The sequence below is a fragment of the Ambystoma mexicanum genome, chromosome 13, assembly GCF_040938575.1.
Source record: "Ambystoma mexicanum isolate Mex_15411 chromosome 13, UKY_AmexF1_1, whole genome shotgun sequence".
In the NCBI taxonomy this organism is placed as follows: domain Eukaryota; kingdom Metazoa; phylum Chordata; class Amphibia; order Caudata; family Ambystomatidae; genus Ambystoma; species Ambystoma mexicanum.
In genome coordinates, this window is record NC_090938.1 from 372466984 (window position 1) to 372491366 (window position 24383).

The window sequence follows — 24383 nt, forward strand, 5'->3', positions numbered from 1 at the left end:
CACTGAGAAGGGGTCATCCGATAAGCAATCTACATACCCAACAAGACAAAGGGATATCCATAGTGGCTGTTGCTGGTCCCTGGATCCACTGAACACCAGTCATCAAATCTAGGTAAGACTCCTAAGTCTGATAGAACAGAACTGGATGAAACTGTACAATGAAGTTATCTTCCTAATAAACAATGGCAGACTCAATAAAACGCAGGGTCGACCATAGCCATGCAATTCGCTTAACCCAATAAAGAGTAGGAATAGGGCCACTCAACGCCGATGACACTGCCAAGCAGTGAAAGACCAACTCAAGCCTGGTAATCGGAACAAACTCTGTGCTAGCCTGAGGATCTCTCCAGGCGAACCAATGCTCCAAACCTCTAGTAGAGACCCGTCTCTTCAATGGACACTGGAAGGTAATCTGAAATGGGGTTCTCGCACCAATCCGCACACACTAACACATCAATATGCTCACTCTCTCCTCTACACCAACAAACGTTAGAATGCAGCAATACCCCTCGATCAATTTCGGCCTAGCTGCACACATACCTACACACCTCCATGAACACCTCAACAGTCTTTAGAACGCAGCTATGCCCAACGAAAGAAATCGCCCTACCTGCACACATAATCCCATACACAGGCTCCACTGCCAGAATGCACACTCCTGAGGTCAACGGCCTTGCTGCACACATTCTACTGACGTCACACAACCACTGCACCACACCTAGCATTAGAATGCAGCTACTCACCGCGTAAACCGCACTGGCTGCACACAAGAACTATTTACTCTACTCTCTCACTGACCTGGACTACAGTCCCTGAGGGCGCTCAACCCACAGTGCTTTGGGAACATAACAATGATATGTAAGGTACTGTACAAATGCACAATATAATAACTATTGTGTCTTGCTAGTGGCGAATAAATTAATATTCTGAATTGGAATGTGCCAATTGGCCTTTATGTGTGAAAAACTGTTGCAGGACATGGTTCCATTTGCCAGAGAAAGTATTCCTTGCAGTAGAATAGTTTTGGGGATATGTGGTTCCGATTTCATGATTTGTTAAATTTCATGTGCAGTGTTCGTCTTGTGTGGATGTATTATTGATGTTGCCCTAGTTTACCTTCTCATCCTTCTGTATGAATGGGGTTTTAAATGGGGCGCAGAGGTTGCTGGTTTGGGTCGAGGGTGCAAGTTAGACGCTCCAGATGGCGAGTAGAAAAGTGGGTTTGATTGGCGAGGATTAATGCACTACCATAAATTAATCTGTGAAAGTGTATTGTTCGAATTCTTATGGATTGAGGTACATATTTGATGTAAAAGTATGCTGCATCAAGTTTGAACTTTCCACTTGAAAAGCCGGTCATAGTGACTAATGTACTAATGCAATGTAGCCAACCTTTTATGTGAATTAAATTGACAAGAAATGGGGAGGCCCTTTTTCACCAGGGTTCATTCACTACCAGCAAATGTCAATTCAGGATTCTCAAGTGTGCACAAATTCAAGATCCAAAATTGCCTGCTGTCAGTGTGCTTCAATGTTGCTCCAATTAATTGGGTGGATTCTTGGCCGACTGATTGTACAAGGATCCTAAATGTTCAGATTTCTCTTTGCCTAGCATAGCTCTTTACCTTGTATCGTATTGCTTCCTCTCTCCTAATGGTGATGTGACCTCGTATGCTGGACTAGTTTGCTTGGAAGCAATCTGAGGGGGAAGATGTTGGTTTTGGATTACTAATAACTATCAAACTTGCAGGAAAACAAACTATCTACTGTACACGTCCACTTAGCAAGAGAAATGCTGAGCAGTACTAAAAGGGGCGTGGGGCAAAGAATGTGTAGCATGTGAAATTAAATTGCAAAGGAGATCATTTGGTGACAGTATGATGAAATAATGCTGATGGGAGTTTCTTTTGCAAAGGACTCTGTTGTGAAACGGATTTGAGTTCAGCTGAGGTCAAGCTGTTGCCATACAAACTCTTTGCAGTTCTGGCAGTTTTTGGATCTGATTGTCATATTTCTCCAGGTATTAGTGATTTATTGACCAGGGAACCCATTGTGGGCTTGTAGAGACCCGATTTCTTTGTTCTCTGCTTACCTACTTTCTCTATCTTTTTTGTCCGTTTTCATGTGCTTTGGTGCTTTTAATCCAGTTGATGTAACCTATCTAATTTGGTGTAATATTTCTTTTCAGGGCGAGTCAAAACGCATTACGTTAGTCTTGCAACAGCCTCCCCAGGGTGGTCAGAGTGGCCCTCGCCATGTGATGCTGGGTGGTATGCCCGGCAAGATCCTTCTGCAGAGCAACCAGCTAGCTGCCTTGACCCAGGCCAAGAATGCCCAGGGCCACCCTGCCAAGGTGGTGACTATACAGTTGCAAATGCAGCATCCACAAAACTCTTCGCAGCAGCCGCAGAAGTATCAGCTTGTGCAGCAAGGTTCCTCGCAAACTGTAATGATTGCACCATCTGGACAACAGGGGCAGCGGCAAGCCGTGCCCCTGAAAGTGGTCTTGCATCCACAGGTAAGACGTCTTGACACCAATCCCTGTATTAGCGGGTACAACTCTTCCTTTGTGTCTTACATGACTAGTTCATTGCTGTTACATAGAGCATACATAGAGAATGACTTCATCCCGCAATCGTTTTTAGAGGTAGGGGAGGAGGGTTCATGGCTAATAAACTGTCACACTGCCTGTTGGTGCTGTGGAAAATGAATGAGACACTATGTAATAACGCTTTTTGTTTGTTTAAAATGTGTAGTCAAATGGCGCCACATGTGCTTTCCCAAATTAAATGTTAAGGGACGTGACATGGTCCTCTTTGAGGTGTTGTCTGGGAGGGGTATAGGTCAAACAGGGAAAAGAGGGCATTGAGAAGCGCTTATTGTGCCATCGGGTAGCTGCGGTTTGTGCAGAAAAATACATATGGCAGCTTTAGTGGAATGCTCTCAGCTAGTGTAGCTGCAACATATCCCATTAGCCTATTAAATGCACATGCTGAATTCTTGGTCCCTTTGTCGGAGTCAGTCGCAATGCACACTTTTTACCTGCACGTTAAAGTGCAACTATTAGGAGTCTCCGAGCCCATCCTGCACAAGGATAAAAGATTGTGTAGAGTCACTGGAAAATGTCGGAGCCAGGAGTTGAAGATTGTAAGGAAATCAGGACTGCTCCCACGTTTAGGAGGACCTTGAGGTTGAGAAGACAACCAAAGTATCCTCGGAAGAGTGCGCCCCACAGGAACAAACTTGACCACTATGTCATCAAGTTCCTGCTTACTACAGAATCTGCCATGAAGATGATTGAGGACAATAACACTCTGGTCTTCATTGTTGATGTGAAGGCCAACAAGCATCAGATCAAGCAGGCAGTAAAGAAGCTGTATGATATTCATGTGGCCAAGGTCAACACGCTAATCCGGCCTGATGGTGAGAAGAAGGCATATGTGCGCCTAGCACCGGACTACGATGCATTGGATGTGGCTAACAAGATTGGCATCTTCTAAACGGCTGCCTTGGTACCTGTACAGTTCAGAATAAAATTATTTAAAAAAAAAAAAAATTAAAGAATTGAGGTATGTAGGTGGTGCAGTCTTGAGCAACTGCTGAGTCGCTAGCTGTGATTGATGGAGAATAAAAGAACAACGGATGAGGTAGAGAGACTAGTTCAGTTATGTTCTCTTGCTCAGACACTGCAGTACCCTTCAAGAATTTGAGAAATAACCCAATCCGCTTCAAGGGGAATTTTTCAAGAGCTCTGCGGTGTCAGTCGCACACGAATTTGCCTCCATCTGGTTGGGACGTTTCTTCCCTTATAACTCTCAAACTATCGGAAGATGTGCATAACCTGGCCCTCTGCTGCCACCAGTTGGGGGCTGTGGGGGAGGCACCAACCCAGAGATACAGCCACGTGCCGTGAACACATTTTGCCATGTTTGAACGGACGTATTTTGACAAAAAAAACGAATGGGCCATGCTATCCATTTTTGTGTTGTAAAATGGCTTGCAAGTTGCAATGCTTTGGGGGTTCAGTGCTGCCGGGAGGGCATGGCGGGAAGAAAACTGACTTCTAATTCTGTGCAAATGGATCAGCAGCGAGTCGTCTGCTATCCTGGGCACAAAAACAAAATCAATAAACCAATTTCTATTTACTATGAACTGTATTTGGGTCATGCTATAGAGATTTTACTCCGAACCATATCACCAGCATAGTGGTCTCGAATCTTGCTTGTCCAGAAGAAGGTGGCATATTTTGACCTAGCCCAGGTTGCACCGATTTGTCTGCGTGGGTGAAAAGGAACACATTGGGAGAGATCGGGTGCTGGTAAAGTCGGTGAAAAATGACCAAAAATATGACTGATGCCGCCTGGAGGCAGGGGGTGGGGGGATGTGGGGGGGGGAGGGGGGGGAGTGTTGACTGTATTTTTTGTATGAGGACCCTTTGAGGGGACCATGTCTGATATGAAGATGGCATTGAAAATGTAGGTTTAGTATTAATAAAATGTTTGTAACGTAGTTTGAAGGCATAACGGGGATCCAAATAAGGCGTTAAAATCGGCTTGTTTATCTGGAATCGAGCAGGAGCATCATCTTGGAACCAGGAATTATTATATAGGGTCCTGCAAATGTACTCTTACCTGAGATGCAAACTATAACGGCCAATTATTTGGCCCAATTCTGATTTTAAAGGTCTTCTGGCTGTGCCCTAATGCCCATTTATATACATTCCTAAATACACACAGTAAGGTCATCTGAATATATTTGTATGGCACAATTTTGCCCGTTGCGCCAAATGTAGCTGTTGACTAGCTATCCAGGCTCTCTGGCTAGAAGCGTGAGCTAAATCTCTTATCAATTTCGAAGCCTGCATAATATTGGTATAATTAATGCATGGTTCGATTCCATGACGAGCTCAAGAGGTGCTCGAACTGCCAAGTAAGACTAGTACAGGCCTTTGACCTGTTGCTGTTCTATTACAAACCGTTAGTTAAACTTGGAATGTTACTAATTTGTCGTGTTTCATTCATTTTCACTTTTGAAAGGCTGTCTGGATTCAAAACAAAGGAACATTTTTTTTATTTGCTTTACTGTTCCTTGAAAGAGTTCACCATAGTTAAGTGTTTCACGAAAGGTAACTATTATTCATTTGCGCAAATATATGGGGTACCTATTGCCAATTTTTATTCTTGGAAAAGTACCAAAGAAAACATTGTATGACTTTCCGTCGATTGGTGTGTATTTGATCAGTACAAATAATGTGTGGTTCTTAGTACATTTTAAAGAGTCTTGACCGACTTCTAAAGGAAAGGCAGGATAACGTTATTAGAATTTCTCATTAGTAATTGATGTTAGCTGATAATACAATGATGGTGAAACACTTAATTGATGTGATTGATCATGTTTTCATGCGTTGTTACTGGGTCACTACGGCCCTCAATATAAATCGCACCTTTTAATGGGAGCATTCTATATTTACTTATATTTGTTAAATATAATTAATATTTTAGATGATCATTTAGATGTTTCATATCTAAATGACCTCAATGTTTAGGCTGTAACAAATTCTTTATATAAAATTCCAGTTAGTGTTCTCCACAGTAACCGTTTTAAGTAATGCACGATTGAGTGGTAGGGGAGCGGAAGAATATATAAAAAAAGAAAAGTTAAACTGGTAAAACTCATTGTCAATCTTGGACATATCAGTTATCTTAATTTTGATAGCTTAAACTTGTCTAGGTATGTAAAAATCCAGTGATGTTCACATGTGCAAGGTAATCCAGGGAGTTGTGTAACCTGGGTTACTAAATTGGGTAGATTTTCTTAGCAAATATTTCCCTCTGTCCTGAGCCTTCCAGCCAATACTGCATTGACTTTGGAGGAGGTGACCAAGATATTCTCTCTCCATTCACTTTGTTTTGGGGGCACTGGAACCTCTTTCTATAGTTCCAGTGTGGTTAGACCTTTCCTCTACACCTATGTCCCGCCCCTTTTCCGCGATACTTGTAGGATATTCTGTTCTTCGGGACGGGACTGGAGCTATTTTGTAACACCATGCAAACATTTTTCTGTCTTATTTTTATGATGTGGGCCTGGTGTGTGTGTGGCCAGAGGCTCCCCATCGCCCCCTCCAAGCCCTTCCTCTGGGCCTTGTTCCGCCGATCTTTTCTCAGCAATCGTGGTAGGATGTATTGCACCAGCGGGATCTTCTTCCTGCCCTTTTTACTTGGTCAGAATTTCTTTCCCCTCGTCTCCTGTCTTGCAGTCTTTTTTTTTTCATACACTTATGCCGGGACTAAAGGGATTTTCTTCTTGTGCATTGTGTAGTCCAAGTTACTCTGCGTCAGATCCTCACGCGCTCAGCTTGGAGTGCCTCCAACCGGATCACAGGTGGGACAAGTGGTTTGCCCGCTATGCACTTTCAGCTCGGACCCTCAATCGACTCCTTGAATGCTGGGAAGAGGTCTTCCGTCAGCCCGAGCACATCTGGGAGTTCGACTCTGTGAAGAAACATTGACTGGTAAGTGTTTTCCTTTTCAGGGTACCCCGTCCCGGTGATGACTCTTCGGAGGTCCCCGGGCACGGGAAGGGTCGACCACGTGCTAGCGCTACCAAGGTCTGTGATTGCTACTTTAATCTGCAAAGCTAATGTTCCCCTTTATTACTGGTAAGGGTATGCCTTCCTGATATGGGTGCCAGACCCCAGGAGCTTTGGTGTCTTCTTTGGCTCACCAGGACCTTCCCGGTCTTCCATGTGGTGGTTTCCTTCCACTCTAGCAGCCTCGGTCACTGGCGGATAAGTTTCCTCTTCTCTGGTCTGCCTTCTGCTTAGTGGGCCTGTGCGTCTCTCCCTCGGACACCGTCTGCCTCTCTGCTTTGCTGTTGTGTGCATACCTGGGCACTTTCGCATGCCGAGCTGACAACCAAGATGTCATCCTGCTCTTCCCTCCCTGCCTTTGAATGACAGCTGACTAATAAGATTGATCCAAAGACTAGAAAGCATGAATTCATTCTTGTCGGTGATCTTCATTACTCATGTCCTCTTCCTCGTCCCAGTAGTTCTTGCCTGAGATATAGTGCAAAAATACATAGAGGTATTAGGTAGTGTGGAATTGGAGGGGTTTAGAGGGAAGGTGGGGAGGGTCAAAGGGGATACTGCTTTCTCCCAAGATGGTAACTTCCCTCAATGAGGGTTCTCCATACCAAGGCGATCCTCCCTCTGAGTACCACCCCCAGTGGGACTATATGGTAGCGGCCTCGCCTTCCTGGCCTCATGGAAAAGCCCTTGCAGCCACCCATCTGAAGCAGTGACACCTTGGGATTCACCGCAGTACCTACATTTCAAAGGGATTGTGTCCTCCGACATATTCCTTCTCTTTGATAGATCATCTCCCAGCTTGCTGGCCTCGGAAAGCTTTTTCCAGTAGAGGGCGCTGCGCGCCGATGTCCCTCGAGCCGATGTCCCTCGACAGCCTCCATATCGGCGCCGACGTCATCACATGTATAAATAGACTCGCGCAGTGTCTGTTGCTCAGTTCCGTTTTTCCGCGCATCGGGGGGCCTCGGAATATCATTGCTCAGTTCTTCAGTCAAATATACTTCATTATTCCTCGTGAATACCGACTCGTACTCGATGGCTTCCTCACCCGAACCGACGACTCCACGGTCCGGCTTCAAAAAATGTCGAGACTGTGGAAAGAAAATGTCGTTGACAGATCCTCACAGGATCTGTTTGTGGTGCCTGGGAATCGAGCACCATTGTTCAGAGTGCGAGTACTGCATGTCCATGACGGCGAAAGCCTTGAAGGAGCGTAAGGGGAAGCTCGAGAGAGGTAAGGCAGTTAAAACTTCTTTGAAATTTCCTTGGCGGAGTCGAGACATTAGTCTCCTCGCCATCACAAGACATTCTCGTTCTAGGTCTCGAAGCAGTTCCTATCACTCTTCGAGATCTAAGCATTCAAAAAAGAGACGTCGAAGATCCCCTTCCTCATTGTCTTCTGTTTCCCCAAAAAGGGTCTCCTGCCCCACAAAACATAGCTCTCAGGCTGAGTGGGAGGAATTCAGGAAAAAGATGCTGAGTATCTTCGAGAAAGCGGCCTCGACCCCCTCGAAGACTGCTGAGGGTGATACCCTGGGTGAAAGAACCGAAAAATCAAAATGCTGCGCGTCGCACACCCGGCGAAAGAAGCCACTCGAGAGCGTAACGAACCCTCGAGTAAAGGTAAAGTCGCGTCTTCGACGCCGTCGTTGAAGATCACTTTGACGCATAGATCGGCGTCTTCGATGCCGTTATCGAAGGGTTCTTCGACACACAGGTCAGTCGAGTCAACGCCGTCTTCGACATCGACGCCGGGAAAGGACAAACCCAGGGCCACCTCACAGCCAGTGGCCATACCCAGAGCATCGATCACGAGAATGTCATCGACAACCTCGAGTAGAATTCCGCCTCTACCACCTTTCTCGATGCCTCTTTCGATGGCTTTGAAGCCTTTATAGTCCGCGTAGACGTTTTCTCAGCCAATCATGACGAATTTGGCCCCTTCTGCTCTGGAAATGGGATTTATACCATTTTCAAGACCTGATCACTCCAGAGTCTTGTCTTATCTATTTATGAAGAAGGGGAGGATTCGGATCAGGAAAGACCTTTTGAGTTGCAGGGATATGCAACTCCTGTACCAGAGGAATTTACATCTGAGGAAGGTAGGTTGAAAGACCTCCAAGAATCCTTACAGGAAGCAAGTGGGTTCGACACTTCCCCAGAAGTGGAATTTGCCAGACCAGACCCAGGGGAACATGCTGAAACCCCTTATAGAACCTTGATGGCAAGGATAATAGTTTATGGGGTGGTCCACACACTCACCTGCTTTTCAGCAAGACGACCTCACAGACCTATTGGTCAAAGGTCCACAGGAGGATCCTGTGGTGCCATTTCATGCAGCATTAAAAAGGAGAATATTGGCAAACTGGGAAACACCGGAGGTAATCCCGGCGGTTAACAAAAAATGATCCGCTAAATATAGGGTGTCTTCTGCTGACCCTGAATATTTATCCAAACGCCCAACTCCGGAGAGTCTGGTTGTTCAGGCAGCTACTTAATCAGGTAGTAAATCGGCTTACCCTACTGTTCCACAGGACAGGGATGATAAGAGATATGACTCTATGGCCAAAAAAGTCTTTTCTGCATGTAGCATGGCGCTGAAATCCATCAATGCTACTTGTACGCTCGCAAGGTTCAGCCACACACTTTGGGAGTGTGCTTCATCAGCGGCTGACTGCCTCTCGGAGGGAGAAGAAAGGGAAGTGTTCCTAAACATCAAGGATGGTAAAGACGCTATGTGCGAATCCCTTCAAACTGGCATCGATTCTGCTGACGGCATCAGCAGGGCCATGGCGGCAAGTACAACAACCCGGAGATTTGCTTGGTTGCGAAAGTCTGGTTTGCTCCAGATGTGCAAAGCAGACTTTTGAATATGCCCTTTGACGGCTCTTCTTTCTTTGTTTGGTAAGCAAGCGGATGACAGTTTAGAAAAACTACAACATCAAAGGAATTTGCAAAATCCCTGAGAGCTGCAATCTGTCAGTCACCATATCGCCCCTCAGGAACCTCTTGGAGAGGTAAGTCCTTTCGCTTCTATTCCGCATTCGGAAGAGGCAGAGGACGGCCGGTTCAAAGGGGTCAGAAAAAATTCACCCAAGGTGGACGGGGTAAAAATACAAAAGCCGCAGCAGGTGCTTCTTTACCCTCGGCATCTGCATCAGCCGCCTCCAAACCGCTCTGAGGACTCTCCTGACAAGACACCAGTAGGGGGCAGGTTAACTCAACATCTGACAGAATAGCAGGCTATTACGTCAGATGCTTGGGCATTGGAGACAGTTGCCCAAGGTTACTGCCTGCCTTTTCTACGCATCCCTCAGTCATCCACCGGGGAACGGCTTTCTGAAAGTTCCAGATACGCTCCTCTTGCAGGAAATTGTAGACCTGCTAGAGAAAGTGCCATAGAACCGGTACCTGTAGCGGAGAGGAACAAGGGCTGGTACTCCCCCCTCCCCCCCCCCCCTACTTTCTCATACCGAAGAAAGACTGAGGACTGAGACCTATCTTGGACTTACGAGAATTGAACAAGTTCCTCAGGAAGGACAAATTCAAGATAACTATCTCTCAGATCCTTCAGGCCCTCCAGGACTGGCTGGTATCTCTGGACCTCCAGGGTGTTTATTTCCATGTGCCAATCCATCTCAAACACAGGAAATACCTGAGGTTCGCAATTGGCGGCTATCATTATCAATTTCGAGTTCTGCCATTTGGGCTGAACTCTGCCCCGAGGGTCTTACCAAGCTAATGTTGGTAGGGGCTGCAAGTCTAAGGAGGCAAGGGATTCACGTCTACCCCTACCTGTACGATTGGCTGATCAGAGCTGCATCTCCGGAATAAGCTCAGATTCAGCTAGATTATGTCTGCCTCTTCCTTCACAAACTGGGTTTCTCCCTCAATTTAAAGAAGTCACAGATGATACCATCTGTCATGATGCCTACCCCCGGGCATTCGGATCAAGCCCATCAGCCCCGGGAGCAGGCATCCAGACATTTACAAAAACCCCAGCAGTCCCAGCTAGGGGCTGTCTGGGTTCAGTCCTGGCGCCATAGGCACCAGGCTCATAGACTTTACTTACCTCATGCAGACCATGCTGCAAATAAATCCAAGCCAACGTGAGGCCTGGATGGGACTATTTTACTACAGGGACTATTTTTTTACTCGGGTGTGGTCCTGGGGAACTTCTTTCCTGGGACTACTTTGGAGGCTATTTAAACCACACCCGAACAGCAGCACATGCTTTGTGGTGGTCTGCATCCAGCAGCGTGACTCTCACCGTGCCTGCAGCCAGCATCCAGTCTTCTGCCACGCCCGCGTGCCTGCAGCCAGCATCCAGTCTTCTGCCACGCCCGCCTCGAATCTGGAGCTCCTAGAATAAAGAGGAAGAAAAGGACAAGGTTAGAAAACGTACTTATTTCAAATTCCTCACCTGATTCCGGATCCATTTCATCTCCCGACCTGGAAAGTACATCAGTCCTGCACGCGTCGCTTCGCCAGTTCCAGCACGGCGCCATACTCACCAGTTCTCACAGCATCTTTCGATCCGGCACTGTCTCCATCATTTCTCCGCCGTACTCCGGCACCTAGGGGCACAAGAATAACAAGGTGAGCCAAGGGAATCAACAAATACCTCTTACCACCATAGACTTACCTGATTTACCACCGGCAGTGGTATTCTCCATATCTTCATATGCCGCATCTGTAAAGAGGTAGAAAAACACGTTAACGCATGCAATAGTTACCGGACAGTGTTGGGTAACAGACTCTTAACTGAACGCCAGCAGCAGCTACGGGACCTTCTTATCACGAACTCAGTTGCAACTTAAGGAAGGAAGGGGACAAGAGTGAACATCGGGCACATTGAACTCTTTTAACTTGATACTTACCAATCCCGCCTGGGACTTCAGAGTCAATGCTTACCGGAACTCTCCCAACGCCTTCAAACCAGTAAAGTAACTGGTATCTACGCGCCCCTGCAAGACACGCAGGATGGAGAGCTCATCTTTTACAAACATAAGGTGAGGTTACTAAGGGGATATCGGAGGTGATTAGTGGGGGACCCACAGGTGGCTAATCCCTGTCTCCACTTGCAGGAAAATACTTCTTCGGGTCCAGCAGACAAGACTAGTCGGGCCAGTCCAGACAGTCATCTCTGCACTACGCATCACGTTGACTGAGACCGCAGCTGTCCGGGTCCGATCTGGACCTCTGTGGGGTCCAGGTGAGCGTAACACCATCACAGAGACTCCAGTTCATTGGAGCGGTCCTGGACACTTCCCTGGGAAAAGCCTCGCCACCAGAGGTGAGGGCTCAAGATATTCTGCATATGGTCACCAAGTTTCAAAATGCCTAACGTCTCCCAGCCTTCGACTTTTTGAGGTTGCTAGGCCTCATGACATCCTGCATCTTCCTTGTGCCAGAGGCTCGCCTGAGAATGAGATCTCTTCAGTGAGCACTGAGAACTCGGTGGTCGCAATTCTCACGGAGAATGACAGACCTCCTTCAGGTTCCGGATAAGGTGGCTCGAGACCTTCAGTGGTGGGCCTGCCATAAAAACATCTTGAAGGGAGAACTGTTTTGGCAACCATGGCCGAAGATAATAGTAGTCACAGGTACCTCACTCACGGGGTGGGGAGCCCATACCAACGACTGGTCATTGGTCTCCATCGGAGTCCAGACTACATATCAACCTGTTAGAGCTGAGAGCAATCGGACTAGCGCTGAAAGCTTTTCTGCCATCTGTACAGGGGAAAAATGGCCTGATAATGATGGACAACACAGTGGCCATGCACTACCTGAACTAAAGAGGCGTAGGATCACTGCCACTATGCAGAGAGGCAATGTAGCTCTGGTTTTAGGCAATTCAAGAAGGAATCTCTATCGGCAGTTCCTCTAGCCGGAGAGAAGAACTTGATGGCGGATGCTCTGAGCAGGCAGGGCACAGTCTCCCACGAGTGGGAACTAGCTGAGGAAGTCCTTCAGGAGATCTTCGCCCTTTGGGGAGCCCCTCAAGTGGATCTGTTCGCCACCAGTACCAACAGGAAGTGCGATCTGTTTTGCTCAAGGGAATTTCCCCCGAGAGGAGCTCTAGGGGACGCGTTCGTAGTGGACTGGGAGTTTCCACTCCTGTACGCGTTTCCACCAGTCCCCGTCATTCCTCAAATGATAAGGAGGTTGAGAAGATTCCAGAGGACCATGATCCTAATTGCCCCAGACTGGGCCAGGAGAACGTGTTACCCGGACCTTCTGGACATGTTCATCTGCCCTCCAATTCGTCTTCCACTCAAGGAGAATCTTCCCTCACGGAAGGGAGGTCAGGTTCTCCATCCAGACATCAGAACCCTCAACCTTCACGCCTGGCTTCTGAAAGGTTGAGATACAAGGATTGGGACCTCCCTGGTGACATCATGGAGGTGTTGCTTTCGGCCAGAAGGCCAGCAACAAAGTCTTTATACCGCTGCCGTTGGAACAAATTTTGCAGCTGGTGTAGAGAAGAGAATATCGACCCCTTTTCATGTGGTACACCAACGGTGTTCTCCTTTCTACTCTCTTGGCAAATTCAGGCATTCAAGTTGGCACCATCAAGGGCTATCTCACAGCGCTATCGATCTTCAAGCACACTGCAGAGGAGCCATCCATTTTCAAATTACCCTTAGTAATACCATTTCTAAAGGGATTGACTAATGTCTACCCGCCAAGACCGTTCCAGGTTCCTTTATGGGACTTAAATTTAGTCTTACATTTCCTGATGGGTACTCCTTTCAAACCACTCCACTTTTGTTCGCTAAGATTTCTCACCCTTAAAACTGTCTTATTAGTGGCTTTAACATCTGCTCGAAGGGTGAGCGAATTACAAGCTCTATCTTGTAAACCCCCTCATACAATTTTTCATAAAGACAAAGTTGTCCTACAGATGAAGCCTAATTTCCTCCCAAAGGTGGTTTCTGAATTCCACATCACTCAGAAAATTACCTTACCTTCATTCTATCCGCCTCCCCATCCGGGGAAAGAGGAAGAAAGGCTACATAGGCTGGACCCAAGGCGGGCTTTAAGCTTTTACATCAGCAGACTTGCTAGGATTAGGCAAGCAGACCAACTGTTCGTAGGTTACTCAGGACACAAATTTGGACTACCATTTCCAGATGGATTATTTTGGCCATTCTGGAATGTTACAAACTAGCAGGGAAAGAGCCCCCTCAAAATCTTAGGGCTCATTCAACCAGGGGTATCGCAGCCTCCTCGGCCCTCCTAAGAGGGGTTCCGGTTTGAGACATATGTGCGGCTGCCACATGGTCGTCCGCACATACCTTCGCAAGATTTTACAACCTGGATTCCTCTAGTCAAGAGACTAGGTTTGGCAAAGCCGTATTACATTCTGTTCATTCCTAAAAGGAAACATGGCGTTTTACTCCCACTTACACACCACTGCTATGGGAGTCTATCAAAGATAAGGAATACGTTGGAGGACACAATCCCTTTGAAGAAGTTACTTCTTAACTGGTAACGTGCTTTCGATGGGATGTTCCTCAGACGTATTCCTTATCGCCCCTCCCATCCATCCCCGCAGTAATACTTCCCTTGTGGTTGCAGTTTACGCTCCTTCAAGGTCAATAACCAATTCATGTAAAACTGTTAACGTCAAAACAGAACTGCGCAACGGACGCTGCGTGAGTCTATTTATACGCCTGATGACGTCGGCGCCGATACGGAAGCTGTCGAGGGACGTCGACTCGCAGCACCCTCTACTGGAAAAAGTTTTCCGAGGCCAGCAAGCTGGGAGATGATCTATCAAAGATAAGGAATACGTCGGAGGAACATCCCATCGAAAGAACGTTACCAGGTAAGAAGTAACTTGTTCATTCCTATATGTCCCCCCACATCTGAAATTTGAGATTCTTGGTGGGGCAGTCACATTTCCATTATTGAGTCCTTCCTTTTGGCCTCAATTCTGCACCCTGAGTTTTCACAAAGATGGCAGCAGTAGCCTTGTTTCTTCGCCCCAGGGAGTCAATTTCTATCCCTACCTGGTAAAGGATAAATTCCTGGAGATCGTAGAGTGCATCTCCATTACCTCCTGGATTTGCTGCATTATCTAGGTTTGTCAGTGAACTGGAAAAAGTCAGCGTTGATGGTGTCTTGGTGCTTGATTTTCATAGGCTTCCATTGGGACACCTGAGTGGCCAAATTCTTCCCGACCATGGCGAGAGAAACGGACATCCAGAACACCTGTTCCCTGTTTCGCTCCTCTTCCGACAGCACCATTGTGTGGTGGTCCCAGAGACTACAGTCCCTTTGGTTAAAAATGCAATTTTGCATTTCTGCTTCATCCACAAGGCTTTCTGGGGCATGGGTCCAAAATACCTTCAACTATCCCTCTGTAAATCCCTCCATCTCGAGCCCTTCGCTCCTCTACTACTAATTCCCTCATGGTTAGTCGTTTTGCAAAGAAACGAGTTGGGGTAGATCTGTCTTCTGCTGGTGCCTCCCTTTGGAAACGCCTCGCGGCAATCCTGAAACTTGAGGAAAACAATCTCTGGTTCCGGAAACATCTCAAGATCTTACTCTTTGCCTCTGCCTTTACCCCCCTTCTCCCCTGCTGATCGGTTTCTTCTCTTGGCATCATGCATCTGGCCACCCTCTGTTTTTTGGGCCCAGGCACCTGCTCACCCTGCTACCCTCCTGCACTGCCTCTAGGCCACCCTCTGCACTAGGTATCTGTACCCATACAGTCCCCATCCCACTTTTCTTCTGCACTTATCTGATATACCTTATCTGACCAACCTTCACCTGCAACTTGCTGGCTGCACTACCTTTGACTTATTTATTTAATATTTATTCTGTTTTTCTCTCCTGGGCTCCGCACTTTGAACTCCCCCTGCCCCTACATGCATTTTTCTTTGTTTCCCTTTTTTTTTTAAACTTTGGTTTTTATTGGCATTTTGTAAAAATACATAAAGAAAAAAAAATGTGACCCCTTCCCCCTCCCCAACACCGACCCTCCCCCTTAACCTTGTGTCCGGACCGAAGAGATCGACTTGGGAGGCTCTGAATGTTCTTTCCGCATCTCATGAGAAGGAGAAGATGCGAGTGGTGACCATTTCTCGGGTTGACTGAAGGCCAATGATCCTCGGGTCGTAGGTCCCCAGGTTGATTATCGCACATCACCTTGCTCGTCCTGCCCCGCACAGGCCGGGGTCTTGTCACAGGGTCAGTGAACATCCCATCCCCAGGACTGTTGCACTCCGTGCCAGTTCGACAGGAATGAACCAGAGTCGTTTACCATGGCTGTTAGTTTGTCCATCAGGAACCTGTTTTGTACCTTTGCCAGCCAGTCCTCCTTGGAGGGGGCCTCCAGGCTCTTCCACCGCTGAGCGAGAGCCACTCTGCCCTTTCCCACATCCTTGGGTATCGGTATAGTTCCGTTTCCTCCGGGGGGAGGCCCAGTAACCTAGTTGGGGGATTTAGTGGTAGGAGTTCCTCTGCTACTTCCGCTATCCAGCCCCTCACTGACTCCCAATAGGCCTGGACTTTCGGGCAATGCTACCACATGTGGCCCCTGGAGCCTAACTGTCCGCATCCTCTCGGGCACCTTGGCGACACCCCTGTGAACATCTTTGAGAGTTTTACAGGGTCTCTGTGCAACCCCTGTAGAATCTTGAAGTTGTGTTCCATGTCCGAGGTGAATAAGTTCCCATGGAATGCTATTTTAAATATTCTAGCCCAGGCGTCTTCTGAAATCTCCTTTCCTGCCAGATCATTCCAGAATGTGCGGAAGCTCCTTCTGCCCTGTAGGTTGTATGTATTTAAAATGTTATACATGCTGGATACCGCACCCTTTCTTGAGGTTGCCGAGGAACTTCTCAAAGGGGGTCAATTGTCTCCTCAGGTTCGGGCCCCATGACTGGTCGCAGAGGATGCCCTTAAGGCGGAGGTACTCGAAGATTGGGAGAGACTCTCGTCCGAGAGCGTCCCTCATGTCCTCGTAGGTTAAGAATTCGCCCTCTCTGAACATCTGCCCAGCCCAGCCCATTCCATTCCCATGTCCGACCAGGCCTGGGAGTGCCGGAATCCCTTACTACCCAGATTGAGGGGGTGGCCCCAGAGAGAGGTCATCGGGGACGGCCATGTGGTAAGATATGCAGTCCGCGGGCCCTCCTTCCAGATGTCCCAGAGAACTCCCAAGGTCGGGTGCTTTTTCAGGTGTTTCGGGATCGATTTGCGGGGAGCCCACAGGAGGTCGCGGACCTTTAGAAGGTGGGCATCTATGTCTTCCAAGTACGACCAATATGTTCCCAGCCCTTCTTTCATGTGCTCCAGGAGGACGCGGAGCTGGGCAGCGCAGAAGTAAAGATGAAAGTCCGGCAACCCAAACCCCCCCCCCCCTCTTCCCTCGGCAGGGTCAGAATGGACCTCCCCGTCCTTGGTGTCTTCCCCTGCCATACAAAGTCCCGAACCGCTTTCTGTAGGTCTCTAAAGGTCTGTTCTGGGACGCTAGCTGAGAGCGCTGTGAAGAGGTACAGGAGCCGTGGCAAAACGTTCATCTTCACCGCAGTCATGCGGCCATACCAAGAAAGGATCATTTTCCCACATCTCCTCAAGTCTGATGTGATCACTGCCATTATGGGGTCATAGTTCGAGATGCCCAGTTTCGATATGTCCCTGGTGAGAAGTACGCCCAGGTAGCGTATGGCATTTTTCTCCACTGCTATCCTATGAAATCTCTCCAGGGTGGTCAAGCTCGGGTTCCAGTGATCTCATTGGGAGCAAGACAGATTTCGTAGTATTAATTTTCAGGCCCGAGAAGCGCCCAAACGCGGACACCAGGGCCAGGAGGGGGGGGGGGGGGAAGCGAAGAGCCCGGGTCCACCAGGTAGGCTAGAATGTCATCCGCAAACAGGGAAAGCTTAAATTCAACATCGCCCCTTTTGACTCCCTTGATGTCTGGGTGGGCTCTAATTGCTATGGCCAGTGCCTCCATCGTAAGGACATATAGCAGGGAGGAGAGTGGGCAGCCCTGTCTCGTCCCTCGGGTGAGGGGGAATGATCCGGACAGTCTCCCATTCACTTGGATCTGAGCCGTGGGGGCTCTGTAGAGGGCAGATACCCAACTCTGGATATGGGCCCCGAAGCCCATTCTTTGGAGGAGGAGTTCCATGTATCTCCACTCGACACTGTCGAAGGCTTTCTCCGAGTCTAGGGAGAGGACGCATGCATCGAGCTCTGATTTTTGGGCAAAGTGGAGCAGGTCTATCGTTTTGCGTATGTTGTCTGACCCTTGCCTCCCCCTGATGAAGCCCACCTGATCCCCGTGTACCAGCTTCGGCATAATCCCCTCCATTCACCTCCCCACCACCTTGGCCAGGATCTTCACGTCAATGTTTAACAGCGATATGGGGCGGTAAGAGGAGCAGTCCGCGGGGTCCTTTCCTTCCTTGGGCAAAACTGCTATTATGGCCCCCATCATGGTTTCGGGGAGGATACCCCCCCTCCAGAACAGCGTTGAAAACCCTCACTAGGTATGGGGCCAGGGAGGAGCGAAATCGCTTGTAGAAGTAAATGGAGAAGCCGTCCTCCCCGGGGGAGGTTCCAACCTTCATCCCACTAATCCCCTTGTCCACATCATCCTCGGTGACCGGGCCCTCCAACCCCTCTGCCACTTCCCTCGATAGGGATGGGATCTGGATGGAATTCAAGAAGGCCTCTATCTGCGTTTCGTCCCCGTCATACTCTGACGTGTATAGTGCCTTGTAATATTGGCGAAAAGCCTCTCCGATGTGGGGAGAGTCGCATCCGGGGGACCCCTGGGAGTCTCTCACCTCCTTCACCCATCTGCTCCTCTGGACCTCCCTCAACTTCCAGGCTAGGATCCTATCCGCTTTGTCCCCTTTCTCATAGTATTTTTGCTTGACCATCTGGAGACTCCTCTCCGTTTTGTGTAGGAGGAGGTCCTTAAGCTGGAGCCTGTAGTCCTCCAGCGCGGCCACCCGGTCATGGTCCAAGACCAGATCCGAGGGGGGTCCTGGCTGGAGACGTGGCTATCTTTTCCCGCAGGGCTTTCTCCTGGGCCTCTCTCTCTCGCTTCTTCTGGGCTCCTATTTTTATGAGGGTCCCTCGTAGGGTTGCCTTAAAGTTGTCCCAGAGTGTGTGTGTACCCACCTCCCCGTTGTTGTTGAGTTCAAAGAACTCTGTTGTGGCATCCAGGACCTCCTGGACATGAGCCTCGTCTTTTAAGAGGGTGTCATTGCATCTCCAGCGTCCTCTGCGTTCACTACACCAACCCACCTCTAGGGTGACTCGGACCATGTCATGGTCTGACCAGGGGACTGGGTCTATCCTGTATCCTGTGGCATATGGGCGGAGGGTCTCGTCCACAAAGATATAATCTATTCTGGAGAATGATTTGTGGATGGGAGAGAAGTAAAGGAGGGGACCTCTGTTCTGGGCGTCGGGATAGTATCCGCCAAGCCCAAGTCTTCATTCACCCTCCGAAAGTTGCGCGCCATAGCTTCGTCAACAGGTCTGGGGATTTGGGGGCCTACTCGCTTTCTGTCAACAGTAGGGTCTAGGACCATGTTAAAATCCCCCACCACCACCACCGGGCCTTGTGCAAACAGCTTGAGTCTGTCCCTTACTTCTTCCGAGAATTGGGCCTGACCTTTGTTCGGGCCGTATACTACTGCCAGGGTTAGGGGGGGAGCCCTGTAAGGAGCCCCTTACCAACAGGTAGCGGCCCTCGGGGTCTTTCTGGATGGCCTCTTTCTCAAAGCCAACGTTCCTTGCTACTAGTATGGCCACCCCTCTTTTTTTAACCTTATAGGAGGCGTAGAAGAGTTCTTCGATTTACCCCCCCCCCCACCCCCCTCGCAGTTTGGGCTTTTTCCCTTGCGCCCAGTGTGTCTCTTGCAGGAAAAGCAGGTCCAGCTTCGCCCTCCTGAATTCCCTACATATCGGGGACCTTTTTGTGGGGGTATTCAGCCCCCGCACGTTCAGGGTACCCACTCCCAGGGCCGGCCGGCCGTCAACCATAGTCTGCGCTTCCTCCTCTATTGGTCAACTGCATCGCATCATTGCTCCATTCCCGTTCCCTTTGTCGCTTCGCTTGGACACTTCTTAAACAAGACCCCAACTGAACCCCAAACCCCTTCCCTAACAAACAACCCGAACCGCTTTGTTGCCCCCCTCCCCGGCGTCCAGCCAGTCTGGTCTGCCATGTCTGGCATTTTGGCCGGACCACCAGCCTGCCCGCCTCGGCCAGGTATTCCTTACTTAGCTTGCTTTTGTGAGTCCCCCCCCCCTAATTTCGCCCCTTTTTTGTCATCCCCCTTTTACTTGCTTTTCAAGGGGACTCTGGATTCGGCTTGACTGCCATTGCTTCCGATTCCGGACCACCTCAACCTTCGGAGTCATTTCGCTCTCCTTCCTTCGCTGGGGAGGGCGTATTCATTTTTCTAAATTTCCTGGCCCCAGTCCTCCTTCTGCCTCCCGGCGGGCCCTGGTCGTTCGCTCCGCCCGGGACAGGCCCCTTTGGTCCCCTCCGGGGAGTCGTTTCCATTACATAATCCTGTATAGCACTTTTGATATCTTCCTCCGTAATCCGCATCGACCACTGGCCCATGTATTCAAAGGCAAGTGAAAAGGGATAGCCCCATCTGTATCTTACCCCCTTCTCTTTCAACAGTTGAGTAAGGGGGTGGCACATCCTGCGTTTGGCCAGAGTATATCCGGAGAGGTCTTGAAAAATGGAGACTTGAGAGTCATTGTACCTAATCTCCTGGGCTTTCCTGGTGGCCTCCAAGACCCTCGTTTTTTCTGAATAGTAGTGGAACCGGACCAGGATCGATCGGGGCCCCCCTGCCCATCCTCCCGCTCTATGCACCCGGTCAAAAGTGAGTTCTGTGGTCATTTCCTCTTCGAAGAGGAGGGGAATAATGTCTTGTACCACACGGGTGACCTCTCTCTCTCCGTCTCCCCCTCCACCTCGGGGACCCCGAAAAATCTGAGGTTGTTTCTCCTTTCCCTATTTTCGAAATCGTCCATTTGCCTCGACCTCTCCTCCTCCCTTTTTTTGAGGGCAGCTAGTCTCATGTTAATCTCTACCTCTTGGGTTGTTGATGTTGGTTGGTATGCTTCGATCTGAAGAAGCCTGTCCTCGACCTTGTCCACCCGTTGATCCATTTTTTCAAATTTCTGTGCGATATCTGAGCGCATGTCCCTTATCTCCTGTAGAATTGAAGCGAAGCCCCTCTCCATTGCCACCGCAGAGGGTGTCGAGGCCTCCTGGTGGGCCATTTCTCTGTCGCGGGGCGGACCTTCATCGTTGGTTCCCTCTTCCTGGTAGCGATATTGTTGCAGCCTCTTTTGCCAGCTCATCTGGCGCACCCCGGGCCTCGCCGTTAGGTATGCCTCGGCTCTGGGGGGGGGCCGCGGGGTCTCCCCACAGGCCTGGCCCGTGCTGTGTTGGGGGGGTTGTTGCGCGGCCTCAAGGATTACCCCGTCCTGCACCCAGATCTCCTCCCTGGGTTGGCGGCGTGGTGGTGGTGGGGGGGGGGGGGATTCACAGCCCCGGCTTTCCTGCTGTGCGGGGCCTGGTCCAGGGGCTAAAATGGCATGGCGGGGGATGTGCGGGGGGCCGCCGGCTCGAATCTGTGTGCCCAGCCCGCAGGGGGGGGGGGGTCGGCGCCCCCGTCACGCAGATCGCTGGCGTGGGGGCGGAATGCCCGCTGCGAGGAGGGGGCCGCTCCCTCCCTCGCAGACTTTCACCTGCAGCGGGTGGCCGCTCCTCTCCCGGCCCCGCAGCCTTTCCAGTCGTTGGTGGCGTCTCGGCCGCCGATGCTGCTGGGCCGGTTCTCTGCTCTCCGGGGGTCCCCAGGCGCCGCTGTTTCTCTTGGGGGGGTCCCTGGGGGATCACTGCCCTCGCGGGCTCCTTCGGTCACCTTGGGTGGGTTGCGGGGGGGGGCTCAGTCCCCGTTGCTTCCCGGCCTCAGCTGGAGCTCAGGAATCAGGCAGCCATTGCCTGTGCGCCCCCTGGTGGCCTTTCTTGTTTCCCTTTTCAATGCACTTGCGCTTTCGATGTCACTGGGCCTAGTAAGATTGCTTTTTATTTTTTGTTCTCACTTGTTCACCTCCCTTTTGCCTGTTTGCGCTCTGAAACACTTGTGTATGAGAGCGATATATAAAATATCAAATCAAATGACCCAGTCAACCCTGAGGCTCTCTTGGTTACAGGAATCAGCTCCTCAATCGCAACTGATTCAGATTCCCCAGATGTGACCCTCTGAATATGGTACAATGTCCTTTTCATCAATAGACTTCCTCCCCCGGCACCCCCTCCCAACTGATTTGCTGTCTTCTGCCTGTGGGCAGAGGAGGACCTCAGTATATAGACTACCTGGAACTGAAGGCCATTTTCTTGGTGTTGAACGCCTTGATTTCCCAGTATTCAGGGCAGGACTGTATCGATGAGGACAGACAATTTCGTCTCGATGTTCTACATCAACAAACTGGGAGGAACAAAGTCCCCCCCCCTCTTATTCGTCTGACCGGGGAAATGTGAGAATGGGCTGTTGACCATAGTCTAAGGTTTCAGGCAGATCACCAGAAGCCAACCACGAGTGGTGGAAGATCTGTTCAAATGGTGGGGGATTACCCCAAGTTGTTTTTTTTGCCTCCAATCTGAAACACCACTGTGTTTGTGTGTCTAGGGGAGGACAGGGTGAGGATTCTCTTGGAGAGACTCTGGAAATTATACTGGATGGGATGACAGTTTATTCCTTCCCTCCTGTTTCACTGGTACATGGGGCTTTGCGAAAAATTCCAAGAAGCATATTGCGGTTAACTCCTAATAGTTGTACCATGGTGGCCAGCCAACAGACCCCGATATCGCGACCATTTCTTCAGGGCTGATTATCTATGGAGGTGGGGAATATTCATCACCCCTCCCCACAAACTTTGAACTTGGCAGCCTGGTACCCGAGGTCGGGTCTCTCGTGCGAGAAAATGAGAATTCTGTAAGCGTTGTGGAAGGATTCCACCAGGTCGCAGTGTAAGAGCAAGTGGCTAAGATTCTGTCGCTGTTCTTTTGAGAAGCGCAAGAGTCCTCTATTTGCTTCACTGGATGATAGTTCCTTTCTGTTCTGATCTGGCTGCTTCAGGACATAAGAGCACAATTTCACTTGTAATCGGCTTTAGTTTCATTTAATTCATATATTTTGTGTTACTAAAGACAAAATACATAGTGCAATTAAGAATTCTGCAAAGATGCCTGTACAGCCTTGATTAGTAATTCTGAACCAACAATACTGAAATACTACAAAATATTCACAACTGGACTGTTGCACACAATTTGAACACAGCCACAATCATAATCAGACATTCTGACTAGTGTCCTGAATTGTCAAATAAAATATACTATCTAAGGATAAGAAAAATAACACTTATCAGTTCAGAAACCAACAACTAAACAGCCAGTGAAAACAATAAGTAAATAAGGAAACCCAAATGACCGAAGTCCACACCATATCAAAAAAGTTGTATAAAGAAAGGCGGAGTGTCTTGAGTAGACAGTCGTGCTGTTGGGTCTAGCTTCACGGAAGCTCAAATGCTCCAAGCCATTAGTGGCCCGTCTATTTTTGACTATGTTGCAAGTGCCTCTTACTCCAATACGGTGGAGTCAGCGGATCGGTTGTTGCATCAAAAGAAGAAAGCCTTTACAACTGAACTCCACGGACACCTGCTAAAGGAATATTTGAAATCCAACCTTATTCCGTGGTGTCGTCATATCAAGATCTAGCCTTGTCCGCTCCCATCTTCAACGGTGGTGGCAGCAGCCACTCTCCAGTCCAAGCAGGCCTCTGCATCCTCAACTGCAGCGGCCCAAATCCTCTCCAAAGAGGACAAACTTCTCAACTCCATTGGCAAGGAAGTCTTTTCCAATTCGACGCTACAACTTCGTCAGACTAACACCGAGCTCATGCTGACAGCAGCCAAAGTTAAGCTGTGGAGGGAGCTAGCCGATTTCCGGAATGTATTCCTGTGGATAGGCTAGACTACTTAAACGCTGGTTTGTCGGACGACCGAGTGTTGTCACAGGATCTGCTGGAGGCTGAGGCACACCACATAGATACCTCCGCTCGAGGCTTTATGGTCTAGGTTGACATCTCCCGCCAAGCGTGGCTCCATGCGACAGTTCTCAAAGGAAGTGCAGGACAAAGTGCTGGTCATTCCTTTTGATGGTAAGGAGTTGTTCCATTCTTCTACAGATGAGGAACTCGTGAAGACTAAGGCGAGTACTCAAACCGCCAAGTCTGTATCGGTCCTGGTGAAAGCTCCAGCTAAGGTCCCTTATACACGGAGGTCTGGGGTCCCAAACTCTGTCCTTTTCTGGGTTCAGGGGGTTTCAGCACTGCTGTAAGCAACAAAGGCAGGGTGGCTGGTTTTTCTCTCAGCCATCAGCCTCCTCTCCAGGGACAGGTAGTCTCCCTGCCGACAAATCATCCAAATGATATTTTTTGTCAGTCACACAAGACTCGGGTGGGAAGACTAATTTCGTCTCATCTGGAGGCCTGGCAGACCATCACTGAAGACCGGTGGGTTTTGTCTATCGCTTGGGTGGGCTTCCGCTTGCGCCTCCCACTTACCCCCACCCTGCCACCCTCCCAGCAGACCGGGTCACCCTCCCTCGGAGCCGGGGTACAGAAACTCAGAGCAGTGGAGCCTGTTTCCCCTCAGGGAGCAAGGGGAGGGCTACTACTCCCGTCTCTTCAGTGCCCAAACCCAACCGTGCTGGCCTGGACACTATCCT

The 24383-nt window shown here is 49.4% G+C and overlaps 1 protein-coding gene across 8 annotated transcripts in view; it reads left to right on the forward strand.

The window, feature by feature from the left end:
- Window positions 1-24383, forward strand: part of CHD8 (chromodomain helicase DNA binding protein 8) — a 1687145-nt gene that overhangs the window by 135268 nt on the left and 1527494 nt on the right. For all 8 annotated transcript variants that reach the window (XM_069633907.1, XM_069633913.1, XM_069633911.1 and 5 more), the window contains exon 3: window positions 2189-2518. In XM_069633907.1, coding sequence (XP_069490008.1) covers window positions 2189-2518 — 330 coding nt within the window. The remainder of the gene's footprint in view (window positions 1-2188; window positions 2519-24383) is intronic.